This window comes from Taudactylus pleione, unplaced genomic scaffold (genome assembly GCF_031769625.1).
Source record: "Taudactylus pleione unplaced genomic scaffold, aTauple2 ptg000262l, whole genome shotgun sequence".
NCBI lineage: Eukaryota > Metazoa > Chordata > Amphibia > Anura > Myobatrachidae > Taudactylus > Taudactylus pleione.
The window spans coordinates 2,061,029-2,078,340 of NW_028284664.1; the positions used below are offsets into that span (position 1 = coordinate 2,061,029).

Consider the following 17,312-nt stretch of genomic DNA (forward strand, 5'->3'; position numbering starts at 1 on the left):
AGTCAACAATCAAGAGAAGACTTCACAAGAGTGAATATAGAGGGTTCACCACAAGATGCAAACCATTGGTGAGCCACAAAAACAGGAAGATCAGATTAGAGTTTGCCAAACAACATCTAAAAAAGCCATTACAGTTCTGGAACAACATCCTATGGACAGATGAGACAAAGATCAACTTGTACCAGAGTGATTGGTAGAGAAGAGAAGGAAAGAAACTGCTCATGATCCAAAACATACCACCTCATCAGTGAAGCATGGAGGTGGTAGTGTCATGGCGTGGGCATGTATGGCTGCCAATGGAACTGGTTCCCTTGTATTTATTGATGATGTGACTGCTGACAAAAGCAGCATAATGAATTCTGAAGTGTTTCGGGCAATATTATATGCTCATATTCAGTCAAATGCTTCAGAACTCATTGGACAGCGCTTCACAGTGCAGATGGACAATGACCCGAAGCATACTGCATAAGCAACCAAGGAGTTTTTTAAGGCTAAAAAGTGGAATGTTATGCAATGGCCAAGTCAATCCCCTGACCTGAATCCGATTGAGCATGCATTTCACTTGATGAAGACAAAACTGAAGGGAAAATTCCCCAAGAACAAGCAGGAACTGAAGACATTTGCAGTAGAGGCCTGGCAGAGCATCACCAGGGATGAAACCCAGCGTCTGGTGATGTCTATGCGTTCCAGACTTCAGGCTGTAATTGCCTGCAAAGGAATTGCAACAAAGTATTAAAAAGTGAAAGTTAGATTTAGGATTGTTTAGTTTGTCCCATTACTTTTGACCCCTTAAAAAGTGGGAGGCACATATAGAAACCGTTGTAATTTCTACACCGTTCACCTGATTTGGATGTAATTACCCTCAAATTAAATCTGAAAGTCTGCAGTTAAATCACATCTTGTTTGTTTCATTTCAAAGCCATTGTGGTGGTGAATAGAGGCCAAAATATGAAAATTCTGTCAATGTCCCAATATTTATGGACCTGACTGTATAAGTTCCAGATGGGTGGCACTCCCATTACATTGATCCACAGCACCGGTGACCTCCGTAGGTACCCATTGCTAGGAGTCCAAATACAGACCAACTTGCGGCGGTACTCAGGGTATATAACACTCAAAACAAATGCAGGTTTAAATCACTGAATTTGTTTTGAGTTTTATATACCTGAGTGCCGCCGCAAGTTGGTCTGTATATATGTGTGTGTGTGTGTGTGTGTGTGTGTGTGTATATATATATATATATATTATATATATATATATATATATTGCAGAAAAATGCAATATCAGTGCGCAAAATTAAAATTAGGGCAACAAAAAAAGTCCCGGTTAGATCATAAAATGTCCACAGCCGGTCCATCAGCACTGTCTCATGTATTGGACTGGCGTCTTCCATTTCTAATTCAAATCCCCATATCCACAGACAGGTGTAGTGTTTATCTAGAAAGCAGATGAAGTGTGCGCCACATAGGACCGTATTCAATTTGAATACCAGCAGAAAAAAGTTCAGAATTGGGGTTTTGGGGTGCAACGATGCGGGAACCCCCGTGCAGCCTTCAGACAGTCCCCCAAAGGTAAACTGTGTCAAAAACAATGTAAAAAAACACTTAAGGATACCCCAAAAAATTACTTTGAATTTGGGGGCGTAAAAAAAAAATGTTGGGGGACAAAGTTAAAAACTAGCGAACTTACTCTGGGGGGGTCCCCAAGTATGCCCCAGGTGTTTTGATTGCAGGGGCTTGTAGCAGGTGGATTTTTCACGATTTTTTCAACTTAACTTTAGCAACTTTAAAATATGCTGACCCCCATTTTCAAGTACCCCAAATTTGCTGGGATAACTTATTTTCTGCAAAAATTACTCCTGAATACTATTCTGCATCAGGTATAGAAAAACGCTATTTAGCAGCTATTGAGCCCATTTAAAAACACCAAATACTTTCAGCAAGCTAAATCGGGGGGTACCATAAGGAACCCCCATGTCAGAGCATCTTTTGGGGGGTGTCAGGCTGATTTCCCCAAATCTGACAGGACTTTCCACTTGTTACAGTATCGCCGGGTCCCATTTTCGCGTACTTCCATATTGAATACGGGGTAAAGCAGGGACGGCCACGATACTTTTCTGCCTACAAAAGACGCGATGTAGGTGAAACATGACTGTGCCCCAGTGCTCATAGCAAGGACTATAAAGACATGGTTTGACGAGTTTGGTGTGGAAGAACTGGACTGGCCCGCACAGAGCCCTGACCTCAACCCCATCGAGCACCTTAGGGACAAACTGGAATGGAGATTGTGAGCCAGGCCTTCTCCTCCAACATCAGTGCCTGACCTCATAAATGCTCTACAGAATGAATGGGCACATATTCCCACAGAAACACTCCAAAATCTTGTGGAAAGCCTTCCAAGAAGAGTGGAAGCTGTTATAGCTGCAAAAGGGGGCGTCACTCCATAGTCAGGGTCCGCTCTAGGGGTGTTCGACCTGAGCGGTCGCACGGGGGCGCCACCCATAGAGGGCGCACCCATCCCCAACATCCCGATTTCAGCGGGCCTGCTGTTCCACCCGTGGGCCGAAGTGGCCCGCGGGTGGTTAAATCGGGAGGATGGGGAACCCCCACTGCCGCAGCTGTGCGGCGGTGCCGGAACCCGGAGACTCTGAATGGATGCTGCGCGCATGCATAAATATATATATAAATATATGTAGATAGATAGATATGATATAGATAGATAATATGAAGTAGATAGATATGATACAGATAGATAGATAGATAGATAGATAGATAGATAGATAGATAGATAGATAGATAGATAGATAGATAATGAAGTAGATATATAGATAGATATGAAGTAGATAGATAGTTATGAAGTAGATAGATATGAAGTAGATAGATAGATAAATAGATAGATAGATATGAAGTAGATAGATAGATAGATAGATAGATAGATAGATAGATAGATAGATAGATAGATAGATAGATAGATAGATAGGGACTTCTGTATTTTGAACAAATACTAAAGATTGGAGGAGGGATCATCTGCAGGCAGTGACAGGCATGCACAGTCAACCAGCAGCTGTGCTTCGTGTGCTGTGACTCTGCCTGGCAGCATGGAAGGGTCACCCTGTTGGCACAATCCCATTAATCTCCCCCTGATGTGTGTGTGTTCATTATACAGCAAAGTATATTACACATGATGTAAGCTAGCAGAGCTCCTAGCTGGGTCATATAACAACATTCCCCGGGCTCCTAGCTGAAGGGCTGCACCTCTGCCTCCTCCTCCCCCCGCATAGTAGGGGCAGGGCCCCGGACAGTGCTGCTGCTGCTATAGAGCCTGTGTGTGTGTATCCTCTCCCCGGACGGTGCCAGCAGCAGCAGGTCACACACAGCAGCGCGCAGCAGGTTCTCTCTCCCTATGCAGTGACCCAGCCCGTCCTCTTCCTCCTTCGCAACTAAACTTCCCAAACTTTACACCCAGGAGGCAGAGAGGCCCCTCAGTCCGCATGTCCCTACTTTCCCCACTCTCAAGACATGGGCACCCGCAGGAGACCCGTCTGGCAGGATGAGCTGTCCAGGAGCTTCTCCAGGCTCTTCTCCCGGACTCCTTCCCAGGAGAGGGAGGAAGACTTCAAGAGCACATCCCAGGAGAGTAGTGACAGCACTGAGCCTGCAGGGGAACAGGAGAGAGGTCAGAGCCACTCCAGGCTCTTCTTCAGGAGGACATCCCAGGAGAGCAATGTCTCAGGTAGAGGGACCAGAGAGGAGCCCAGCGGGTTGTCCAGGCTCTTCTCCAGGACATCATCTCAGGAGAAGGAGGAGGACAGTGACAGTCCCAAGACCAATAGTGCAGGAGAGGACCGTAGCAGGTACTAATTTATTATTTATATTATTATTGTTGTTGTTGTTTTGTGTTAGCTATATTGGATATTATAGTTTTGAGTTATTATATTCTATTTTTATGCAATTGTGTTAATATCAGTCCATTGGGATATTTAAGACTTGTCTGATGTTTGCAAAGGACAGAAATGTTTTGTTGGGCAGATTTTTATTTTTAAGACATAAACTTCAAGGCTGGCCACACATACACACCTATTTTTTGGCTTCTGAATGAGCAAACCGTAACGTATTTATATAGAGCCACAAGAGTTCCATAGCGCCATACATACTGAATGGAACATGATAGTATCTTATACTGTATAATTGGGGAACATGCGTTACAAGCCAATAGTTTTGTTTTTTATCCAGTAATTGTTAATAAGTTCACAAAATGAGTTATTTGCGCCATTCAGTGTTACAGGGTTGATAGTTGAGACGCGTAGTTAGGAGACGCAGACTTCAATGCGCTTTAATACGATCGTTTTCAAAATATTTAGAATGTAGACCTACATCAGAAAATTCCTAACAAATAGTATGGAGGATCCCCTCCAACCGAGCCACATGAAGTTCATTGGATGCAAATCTGGCATACTGAGAAAGTGACAGATTTTGCAGGAAGTTATGTATTGGTGCTGTGTTTGTATGATTTTTGGTGGGGGACTATGTTTTTGAAAAAAGGTATAGGTAAAATACCATATTACTGTGCTAATTCTATTAATCATCATTAGGGTTAACCTTTATTAATTTGACAGCATAGCGATTAGCATACATGCCCAGTGCCGCCAAGACATTGGGCTGGCCCAGGTACTTGGGGGGGAGGGGGGCATATTCACTGCAGGGGCGCAACTAAGTCTCGTTGTTGCGTACAGTTTTATGGTGCTTGGTGGTGGCGCATGCACCTGGGGCTTGAATGTGGCATTGCAGGGGGCGTGGGTACTCCCAGACCCCCACAGAGAATGAATGTATCAGTCTTTTTAATAATCCATAGCAAAAAAGATGATTGTCTATCCATGTGATAAATCCAATTATTTCCATTATTTACTAAGAAAATCTCACTGGGGAAGATAAGTGATACTTCACGGTGATTAGTTGCGACTTCAGCAGTCAGAGTGGAGAGTGGATCTCTGTGCCCATTTCATTAAAAAAAAGTTAGTAAAAAAAAAAAATGTTTTTAAAAAATAAAAAACAATCTGTATTAGTTTTTTGAGGGAAAAAATCCTATATTTACAGCTACGATCTTTCTTAAATGGTAGGGCAACTTTTGTCGGAGAAACCTGGGTATTAGCTTCTTCAGTGGGGTATACAGAGATTAATAACTTCCCTTTGAGCACTGTAAAAACCACTGGTAAAAATGGGGAACACTGATCCCTAGGATAATTGTACTGGCTGTAATTTTAGACACATCAGACTGACCATAAACACTTATACTTTCAGCCTTTGCTAAGTCTACAGCAAGCACAGATACAGTCTTGCTGTCTATCAGAAGAATTAAACCATATTGGAAAATTTCTCAAATAACTCTCCCACTCCCCGACTAGCCGCAAGGGACTCATGCTCGGGGCCTGGTTTGGTTGACAGATTGCTTACCCCAGTGACAGATGTCCAACAGCTTGAATGACAAATGATCACAGATTATTATGAAACTTCTCCAGACTATGAACCCGAGCAAAGCTACCATTACATATGCTGGAGTAGTAATTATTGAACTGCGCAGGTTGGAGGTTATATACCCATGGCAGTGCTACTAGAAGGGTCGTGGGAGAGATGATTTGGATTTGAATGGTTAGTGATCCCAATTGTTACCAGCATTTATCATAACATATGGGGGAGATGCACCAAGCCTTAAGGTGCCTACACATTAGATGATGTGCAAACGATGCAATGCCGTAAACTATTTCCTTTGAACTCACCACGGAACTCCAGGAAACGATATGGTGCTAAAAAGTGTCTAAACTGACCAACGATCTATCGTGCATCCTTAACGATTTTCACAACGTCATTCCTGCTGTAGGTAAAATCTGAAGATACGACGCACGACCCGCGGGTAGGCACATCGTTATCGTGAGTGGACACTCGCGATTTGCACATATTTTGCACGATTTGTCGTTTCGGTTTGTCGAATTCGGGCACATTGTGCAAAATATTGTCTAGTGTGTAGGCACCTTCAGAGAAAGATAAGTGGAGAGAGATAAACTACCAACCAATCAGCTCCTAACTATCACTTTACAGGCTGTGTGAAAAATGGCAGTTAGGAGCTGATTGGTTGGTAATTTATCTCTCTCCTCTTTATCTCTCTCCAAGGCTTCGTATATCTACCCCAATATCACACTGGACTGTATTCACTTGTTTGCCATCAGTCTGTAGATGCCATACCTCTCCACAGCTTGTTATAGTACTGTGTTCTACAAATCACTGCTCAGATAAACCAAACGCCCAAATTACCTTCCCTTTAAAAGACTGTAACGATACACAGATCTGTGCAAGTATGCTTTGCAGAGACTGAGTAACACATAGCCGGGAGCCTCAGAAGACTGAACACTTGCAGAATGTTAGTGCTGTGCCTTATCATTTGTAATCTAGGTCTTGTGTAACTTGTAACCGGACAACAGAAAAGAGAAGTTGGATTGTCATGAGAATACACAGTAATTAATGAAACAAGTCTGAAGTCTGCCAATCAACGATCATCAAATTCTGCACACCATCTATCTGGGATGGGCAACAGGATGCTTATTGCTGGCATGTCGGATTATGGAGAGCCTTAAAGGGCACCTGTAACTGACACACAAATAAGGCAGCCACTATATGGGGGTAGTCATTGTGAAGGCTAAATGTCACAACTCATGGACGGTTAGTGGATGCTAACCCGTATTTTGGGATTGGCGAGACCTATTACTGAGGCGTGGAGTCTAACGTGCCGGCTGTATTCACCAGGAACCCCTGCATGGAGGTTTGGACTTAGCTGCGTCCGACACGCAGGTCGCGGCCCTCAGTTTAGGTTCCCTAATACAGGTGCTGGTGTACTCTGGATGGACCGGAGTATGATGAAGACGTACAGCGTAGTCAACAAGCCGGGTCAGAGCCAAACGGACAAGACGGTACCAGGGACCAGTCGTATGCAGGTCAAGGAGGATAGCCAAGGTCAAAACCGGAATACTAAGCATAGTACCAGGGAGGAGATGAAAGCAGGTCACAAACAAAGCCAAGGTCAGGAACAATTAGAAGGTATTACTGGGAACCCTGGAGTATGGTTTGGGAGTTTATACTCTGGCACAGGAGTGCTTCCAGTGACTTCCTTATATAGGGAGGGTTTGAATTAGGTGCCTCCTGTCACGTCACAATGAGGGGAGCCTGGCCCTTTGAATCTCATTTAGGTAGGTGCGCGTGCCACCAGGGGAGCCCCGGCTGCCCGCACCATGCTGCCAGGAGGAGAAGGACTACACAGCAGCAGGTGCCGGGGACTCCCCACCGCTGCCCTGCCGCTGAGCAGTGTCGCAAGACCCGGTAAGTACGTGCCGGTGTCCGGCGCGCTGTGACACTAAGGGCCTGATTCAGAGCCGGACGCAATTAGCGCTCGCTCATCCAGAAAATAGGGGTGGCTATTCAAATGAACCGTTCGCTCTTTGCGGTCTGTTCACGCCTCTAGGTCTGAACGAGCGAACAAAACTTGCGGTCGTTTTTTGGGAAACTACGCCCTCTGGCTGCTCGCATCCTACGTCATGTCAGCTATTTATTAGATTAATCGAGTACATCGACCAGCGTATGAACTGCTCGCTATTCTTGTGGTTGGTTTTTGCTACCACAATTTTGCGAACAGTTCGGGCTATAAAATAACCCAGTGACGTGGTCAATGACGCTGCTGTTTTAATTATGCACACCCATAAACCGCCCGTTTTGACCTTTAAGCACGCATGCGTTCGGATCTCCACTCCCTGTTTTCAAGCACCTTCCCCTGTTACCACCCACATACGCCTCTTTCTGTCACTCAAATTATCAGGCATTCGCTATTTTGCGAGCACATGAATTTCGACCGCACTGACTGGTTCGCGCATGCGTATAACGATCCGTACGCATGCGCAGTTGGGCAAACATCGCTTGGAGCGAACGAGCGGCCGCTTACGAGCGGCTCTGAATCAGGCCCTAAATCAGTATTCAAGTGGCTGGGTTAGTGTCATTGCTGTACCTTGGTGAGGCTGTTCCTAGTGTTCTCATTGTTTTGTACCATTATTTGTGCCCTGATGATGGAGGAATAAAGTAATCAAAAATGTTTGGTGACACTTACCTGCATCTTCTTGACTGTAATTTACTGAGTGCCACCGTCCCTGTGGTTGTATATTGAATTCACGGGCTGGGTCCTAATACGGAGGGCACCGGGGACTGTTGTGTTTGATAAGCTGGAGTCCATCTTATTGGACATTATATATAAAAAATTGTAATATATTTACGTTTGCTTTGTAGAGCAATTCAGATGCATCAAGCCACTTGGATATTTTATTATTTGCACATTCCGGCCATTAATCTTAATATTTTTCCATTGTGTGATGCGATTTTCATCAACTTTTGTACTGACAGCGAATCCACGCCTCAAGTCACAGTCCAGTCTTATCTCGGCCGGGTACGACGAGGGCAGGGAGTCGCAGCCACGGGGAGAGAGTTGCAGCTCCTGATTTGCGGTTGCTACTGACTGTGAATAGGTCACTGCTTTAGTTACGTCGGTATGTATGAACAAAATCACAAAGGACAGCTCTTTTGTAAGTGCTGTCTGTTGGGACTTTGGGGTCTATGACTCCGAAGTCCCTGTGGTGTCATTCTGCACACGCGCGGCGAGGGGGTGCTGGGAGGAATCCGATTGGATCCCTATCACAGTACTCTCTGAATAGAAGCCCATAAGCTTGTATAGGGTAACGCCATCAGAAGATGGCATTACCCACCGCATCCAAGCTGCATATGAGAAATGCGGTCAAATCCGCATTTTCGGGGGTTTGACCGCATTTCTCACATTGCTTCAACCCGTGTGACTAGGACGCACCAGCAGACTGCGCTGATTAATTTGATGATTCCCTGAATCTGTATACGAAATGCTACAATGAAGTTCCGCAGCTTTTTTCATTCCAAGTTCCATTGTGGTTCATATACAGACTCAGGTATCACACAGATATACAAGTGTCACATATCAAATTAATCAGCACAGTCTGATGGTGCATCCTAGTCACATCGCATTACGACTTAGGGCCGTATTCAATTAGAAGCAAAAAGCCGAGATACGGGAAAAAGTATCGCTGATTGCGTCTTTTCGCTTGTCGGAAACTTATCTCTTTAATTCCAGCCAGGTTTCGTGTACGTGGAAAGTGAATGCAATGTAATAGGTGAAATAGATTCGCCTCTGAATAGCAGGAGAAAAGAAGTGCAGCGTTTTTTTGGGGGGTACAAAGGTGGGGAAACCATTCAGACCCCTGGGGACAGCCCCCAAAGGACAACTGCGTCTAAAAATTCCAGGAAAAAAGCAAAGTACACCCCAAAAAAGTATTTTGAATTTGGTGGCGAAAAAGCACAAAGTGGGGGGACAAGATCGCAAACTAGTGAAATAAGGGTCTGGGGGTGCTCTAAGAAGGGGTCAGGTGTTTTTGTGATTGCAGGTGCTTTTATGAGGGAGGAATTTCACTTTTATTAAAACTACACTTTAGAGACAATAAAAGATGCTATCACCCATTTTCAGGTACCCCAAATATGACAGAACTAGTTATCTTCTCCCAAACATACTTATTTATGCCATTCTTCACCACTTGTGCAAAGACACTAATTAGAGGCAATTGTGCAAACGTAAGTACCCCAAACAGTTTTATTAGGACTAATCGGGCACTGCTACATTGATACCCAATGTTTCTGCATCTTTTTGGGGGGTTCAGGCTGATTTCACTGAATCTGACGCCACTTTCCGCCTGTTCTGACTTCACATGTCGCCGTTTTCGCATCTTTTGGAATTGAATATGGCGAATAGCGGGGACGCGCACGATAAGTTTCCACTGCCAAAATACGCGATGTAGGAGAAAAGTCCGGCTTGCAAAACTTTATCACGGGTGTGAAACTAATTGAATACCGCCCCATGACGCATTTTCGGCACAAAAAAGACGCCCGACCCTAGCAGAGTAGCACGAGACCTGGTTGCTCCTTCATGCCAGGCAAGTCGCACTGCGTGGGGTATCGAGACTAGATGTATGAGGGCACATCTGTATGCCCTTAGATTAGATTTCAAGTTAAACTGTTTACTATTAAATGATTTGCATAATAATGTAATGTGCCTCTTGAGAAAACAATTATGCATATTTTAATATTTTTAAACCAATCTACTTATGAGCTGGTTTAGGATGAATTTGAAAAAAATGATAGTCTAGTCTCTCGTACCTACCTCCTTTCCTTTACTATAGTAGGACTTGGTAGATAGCCAACTAATGTTGTTGGACTCTGGAAGTCAACCTTGATTCTGGCAAAACAATCTGTGGTATAGTAGCTCATTTTAGGTAATTGGCCCAATATTGCTGCTGCTGTGACCCCCCAAAAAAGACGATAAATAATATTAATAACACAAATGAATATTATTTTGGTAAATGGACAATGACCTATACTGACCTTGGTGAGGTCATATTACAAATATAATAACAGGTCCCAATGTTGCTCTTTTCTTGGGGCTGAACCTCCGGACCTTGTCCAATTGATCGTCCCACTGTGTCACCAAATTCGGCATTAGGCCCTGCGAGGACAGCTTTAGTGCTGCAGAGAAGCTTTAAATTGTGTTTTTCAGCAATTTGATGTGCACTTTATTTCGTTAGCAATTGTGGAATATGAAAAAATGTGAACTTAATTGAACTGCAGATCCCATACTGCTCTGCTATATGTTGCACACTGATATGTCACATGTAGGCACCTCACAGGGGAATACATACGATTTACCGCTGGCCGCATGGCAGGCGGTCCTAATCCCGACAGCGGCATCCCGGCAGGGGAGGAAATCCCGATCGTCAAAGGTAAAGGTGCATACACACGTAACGATTTTTTGAACGATTTATCTATAACGGCGTCGTTATTGTTCAAGTTATAACGATGAACGTTTATCGTTCATGCGCGTTCCCGTTTGTAGTTTGTAGTTCATTCTGACTGACCAACTGAACGATTTTCATTAAGGGAAGTTACAAAAATCGTTTGTAGTTCAAAAAATCGTTCATTACACTTTAAAAAATCTGACAGATAATCTCACAGAAAATCGTTCAGAAAATCGTTGGTAACAAAATCGTTCTGTGTGTATGGAGCTTCAGTATTTACTAACCTAATTCTACCCCCTAACCATAACTCTCCCTTAGGGGTGCCTAACCCTAACCTCCACCCCAAGTACTTAACCCTAATCCCCCCTCAGTGCCGAAACTTAACCCCCCCATCCCCGCCGCCTAAACCTAAGTCCCCCGGGGGGGGTGCCTAACCCTAGCCTCCCCCCGGGGGTGCCTAACCCTAACCTCACCCCCAAGTGCCTAACCCTAATCCCCCCTCAGTGCCGAAACTTAACCCCCCCATCCCCGCCGCCTAAACCTAAGTCCCCCGGGGGGGGTGCCTAACCCTAGCCTCCCCCCAGGGGTGCCTAACCCTAACCCGCCTTCCCCTAGCCTAAACCTAACCTCCCGGGGGGTGCCTAACACTAAGTCCCCCCCCCCCCCGGGAACCCTAGGTAAACCGGGTGTCAGGCTCCCGGCGTAGGTAAAATGACTGGCGTCGGCATATCGACGCCTGTCAATTAACCCCTTGCCGGGATTAGACAGTCGGGAAGCCGACGGTCGGGATTCCGTCCATCGTCTTCCCGACTGCTTCCCCTCACAGGCAAAACTTACAATATCCAAGAACACGTAACATGCAACACCAATCATGTGATATACATGTTACAATGTCCCTGCAACCGTCAATATATAGGACGCACTATCAGACCCCTCAAAACTAGAATCGCAGAGCACATTAGAGGCATAGTAAACAAGACAGATACCCACAACGTCCCCCTACACTTCCAAGAAAGACACGCCAGTAACACAAAAGGTATGACCTTTATAGGCATCAAGGCTCTGAGCAAGAACTGGAGAGGAGGGGACATACTAAAAAGAATAAATAAAGAAGAACTCAAGTGGATCTTCACCATGCAAACATTCGCACCAAAAGGCCTAAACATTGACAATGAAATAAAATCAGTAATAACCCGTTAGGCTCAACCCACTAGGGAGGTACGGACCATGCAACACACCCACAACCCAACAATCACCCGAGAGTACCCGACCATTTTACTACATATAAGGTTAACCATTATGGACCACATCGCACACAATGCCTAAACAATGCACTCCCATAATGACACTACAAGAGTAACTCACATGTTACAACCAACACTCCGTCACACCAAGAGCGTGTACATACAACACAACGATGGTACCACCATACACACACATCAATTAGCAAGTTATACATCACCTTCACATAGGACACGGACATGCACATGATGATAACAAATGCATCATGAGACAATTCCCACATCAACCAATACAAGACATTTGTCAACACTCAGTTAGACGTTATGACACGTCCCTCACAACCACCGTCTCCACATCACCGACACTGGACATCAGTGTTGACACACCCAGATTATCAGACCAACAATGCATACCTGATCAGGTCACAGAATATACAACTCTTAAGATTTAGCGCCCCCACGCACCCACCACAGTATGATGGCACCAAGCCACCCATCCCACATTCACCAGAATACGTAACTAGATATCAACCCTCAATCAACCCCCCCCAAACCCCCCCCTTTCCTTACCCCTCCTTTTTCCAAACCCCCCCCCCTCCGTAACCACCATGTCCCTACCGCTTGACTGTAACTCTGCCCATAACTCTGTCGTTAACCATGTCTCTACCACTTAACTGTAACTCTGACGCACCCAGAATAACAGACTCCACGACACAAGCACCTGCCCATATTACACTAACATAAGGGGTAACCTGTACACAGGGGACATAACCAGAATCTCAACATGCACACACCGCATTTTGGCAGCATCGGGCCACCCATCCAACGATTCCCATCACGCGCACCCATACACCTATATATGAAATTACAGACACATAATACCACTTAAATATGTATTGTATACTTTATACTTTATTCAATCCCCTCTCCATACAATATAAACCCCCATTATAGGCGCTATACGCAAGACGCCTGCCGCATACAGCACCTCTGTAGTCAGGTCCCGGCAAGCTAGCGTCACCATGAAAACCAGGACGCTGCCACCGCGAACCCCCTCCCTGATAGGCCCATGTACACCATGTGACGCTCGACGCAGGAGGATGCCTGCGTCTATGCGTCACATGACTTGCCACACCCCCGGCCAACACGGACCACATGTTAGCGACGCGCGCGTGGGAGGTGACGTCAGAGGGATACCCGACGCTCCCACAGCAACGCTCACCGCCGGGCAGCCCGGCCATCACCGCGTGGTGTATTACGCGCGCGCTGACACACACACCCCCCGCTTGCACAATATACCATTACCACCAATGATTAGTCTGTATCAATGTCAATCACTCACACTGCCCCACCCCACCCAATACAGCCCACACCTGCTAACACTGCTGTCATGATAGGCTACACAACCCACAGGCCACGCCCACACACCCACCTTCCACCTATATAGCATGCTCACATTCATACTATCAGTAACTCCTTGAAGAAGGCTTAAGGCCGAAACGCGTTGGAGGCAACACACCCCTGCACAGGACTACTGCACTACCCCACCTTGTACCCCATCATCAACTCCACGGCAAGGTGGCACAGAATTACGAACGCGGACCGCCGCATCATCCCCTATCACAAAGCAGTGACAAGCGCCCGTCCGGCACACCCTGCGGGCTCGCAGGGTGCCAGTGACCACCGGACCGATACCGGAGTACACGACATCTGTACAAGGACTAGAGACTGCAACCTACCGGTAGGTAACTACAACATCAGTGCGGGACGCCGCCACTGCCACTTCGCGGGACTTTATCATAGACATCATCACTATCCTGGTCCTCTAAGACTGTGACCATAGGTCCAGCAGAGGGGACGTGCAGAAGTAAGGGCCGCACGGAAAGGAGCCCCCTAAAAGGGCTCACCAACTCCCTGACCAGGAAATCACTAAACCCGCCATTCAACCCCAATCTCATTCACGATACCGCCTGGGGAGCACTGTGACTCACCAATAAACAGGTTGGATTCGATCTCAAGTGTCTGGCTTTTCATTACACACCAACAACACCCACACAGTAGACAAACACTAATACACGCCATCTATTGTTATTACATAACCACCCATATTCCGCTTTCCCACCTACCCTCCCCTGTCACCTCCCCCCCCACCCCGTTCCTCTCACCCCTCACCCCACCATCATATATACATACATTTCTCCCACACAACCCCCCCCCCCTTTTTTTTCCTCCCCTCGCAGCATGTATCCACATACAGGAGCGCACATGTAAACCCCCCTCGTCCAACTTGTAATTAACAGGATCTGGTACTCCTGTTCCACGTGCAGCACCACCATAGCCCCACCTTTCTTGCTTTCCCCCATCTTGCTCCCTTATCTCCCTTCCTCACACACCTTATAGACATACCCTCTAAGACCTGGAGCGCGGACCACTCTGTTCATTATATATGTATACTGTATAGCACAGGTTCTCAAACTTGTTCCTCAAGACCCTAAACAGTACATGTTTTCCAGGTCTCCTCACAGAATCAGTGAGATAATTAGCTCCACCAGTGGATCTTTTAAAATGTGTCAGTGAGTAATGAATACACCTGTGCACCTGCTGGGTGACCTGGAAAACGTGACCTGTGTGGGGGTGCTGAGGACCGAGTTTGAGAACCACTGCTGTATAGTAACCATTGTAGATGCCAAATAACTTCATTATTTTAAATCTTGAATAAACGAAAGATTATTTATATGTGTATTTCTAAATCATATCAAATGAGAAAATATTCTAATGACTTAAATTCCAGTTATATATATTAGATTATATTGTTAGTTTTATCACCAGGAGCCTCTTTTACTTTCTGCATCCAGAATTTCTGAAGACAGTTTAACTATTCCCCTCCATAAATACAATTTGTTCGCCTCTCATCTGGCCTCTAAATGCCCAAATGATGATGAGTAGCAGAGATTAATGCCAACGCTTCTCATCTGCATTTGGCAACTGAGCACAAGTCTGGCAAAATACCTTACTCAAAAGAAATAGAGCCCTGGGCATTGAAAATGACTGTCAGTGAGAATTACTCTACATGACATGGCACGACCCACACGCGTTGCAATATGCACGGAACATAAATGACCTGTGAGATGATATTATCACATTAACTTTTCTGTATTTATTAACATTTATGTAAATAGCACCAGCATACTCATACCACCCAATGCTTTGCCAGTCTACAAACATACATCAAGTCTTGTTTTATTTATTACAGTAAAGAGGGCTGTAATGTTCCTCTTAAACTTGAGAAAAAAAGAGGACAAATAAACAGCTACTACCCACATAAACCAGGGAATTCTCAAACATAGAAGAAACTAATATATACAGTACACAAAGAACCAATAACAGGGCAATTGCAACAGCAACAAACAAAGCTAGTGTTGTAGCTATGAGCTCCACTTCTATAAAAACCTATGGCAGAAGTTTACACATAGTAGGGCTCTATCTTGTTTGTTTTTTTTGCACTGTTAAAGCTCCGGAGCCAAGCGTATGTAAGTAGGAGCGAGGCAGATTTGCACACATCTCAGGCGCGTCCACACTTGAGACTGAAGAGACATAACTGGGATGTAACAGGGGCTCTCTCACGTAGGCAAAGTGTCAGAGAGGGCGTGTTGACAAAATTGCAGGCTGTGCAGAGATGACCTGTCTCCAGGCGTATCGTTTGCGGCAACTATAAGCTGCTGTAAGTCCACCCTGATGACGAGTATGAAACCTAGTAAATGGATAGGAATGGTCTTCCCACAGAGATGCGTGTAACTAGGCATACAGACAAAAATACGCATTTAGTTACACTCAAGACGGGAGTATCGGGAATGTTGCAGAATTGAATGAACGTCGGCGACAATTGTTCCAGCATATAATGTATTTAGATAAATTTGTATGTCCGCCCGTATGCAGAGGTATATAGTGTTGCCGCTGGGCTGTTTTAGTGGGGCGCGGCGCCCTGCCCTCCTTCTGGAGGGCAAAAAGCACCCTGCCCTCCAGAAGGAGGGCAAAAAGCACCCTGTCCTCACAGCCTGCGGGTGCCGTCTTCACCCGCAGGTCGCAGTGTCCCGTGGGTGGGGAAATGTGCGGTGACCCGGTCACCGCCGGAGAATAGACAGCGGGCGTAAGCGCCCGGCATCTATTCTCCCTGTCGGCAGCGCTTGGGGGCTGCCCAGCGTGTCCGTAAGTGCCGGGCACGCCCCAAGAGGGACGAAAAGGGGACGCGTCTTAAGGACACGCCCCATTTTCAATGGTCACGCCCCCTTTTCGGGCGCGCACACGGAAGTGCCCTCTCGAGCTCCGGCGCCCTGCCTGCCGCCGGAGCTAGAGTGAACACTAGGTCTATGCGCCTGTGTGACGATACCACCACTAATTATACACCTAGTTTGAGAGCTGTCATTATGAATACGCAATGGCACCAGCCCTATACCTCTGTAAAAGGAGCGTTATGCCCATTTGTGTATAGCCGTCACTAAACAGCCTACATGCAAACACCTCCTTACCAGTGATCTATAGTGGGTGCAGGGTGTGTGGTGCACAGGGGCTCATGTGTCCAGGGGTGCCCACACCGCACAAGCTGCTTCCATAGTCTTAAATACTTACCTCTCTAGAGTCCCGCGCCGACAGTGGCAGCGCTGCACAAATCACTGGAAAGAGTGGCGCAGCTGCCCTGTGCAGTAGAAAAGTTGCTGGGAAATTGGTCGTCGCGCCACTCTTCCCGGAGACCTGTGCATGCGTAGTGGACTCTGGCATGGCACCAGAGTCTACCCACTTGCGCCACCCTCTAGAGAGGAGGGGGCCCAGACGGAGACTGCACACGGGCAGTCTTACTATGCCCCTGCTCGTTCCACTGACGCCCACTCAGCCACCATTTCAGATGTGTCTGAGCTGCGTACGATGCTGCAACGCCCATAGAACCAACCAGCCAGAATGCTTTGCTTCGAAACGCAGAAATTGTCGCTTCTTCTTTCCTTGGAACGTTTGTACTTGATAAATGATTTACGGTGTATTTTCCTTTAAGCTAAATGCGTGACTGAAAATGCTGATCAAGGTAATTTTGTAAGCGTAGGCACATGTTTCAGATGTGTCATAAAAATGTAACACAGCCACAATGTAGAAAGCTCACAGTGATTTTATTCCATACATGTTAC

The 17,312-nt window shown here is 46.0% G+C and overlaps 1 protein-coding gene across 1 annotated transcript in view; it reads left to right on the plus strand.

The window, feature by feature from the left end:
* The first annotated feature begins 3,355 nt into the window (after positions 1-3,355).
* CRYBG3 (crystallin beta-gamma domain containing 3) overlaps positions 3,356-17,312 on the plus strand; it is a 204,269-nt gene continuing 190,312 nt past the window's right edge. Inside the window, exon 1 of the mRNA XM_088481057.1 lies at positions 3,356-3,853. Within this exon, the coding sequence (XP_088337183.1) occupies positions 3,519-3,853 (335 nt within the window). The 5' untranslated portion in view covers positions 3,356-3,518. The remainder of the gene's footprint in view (positions 3,854-17,312) is intronic.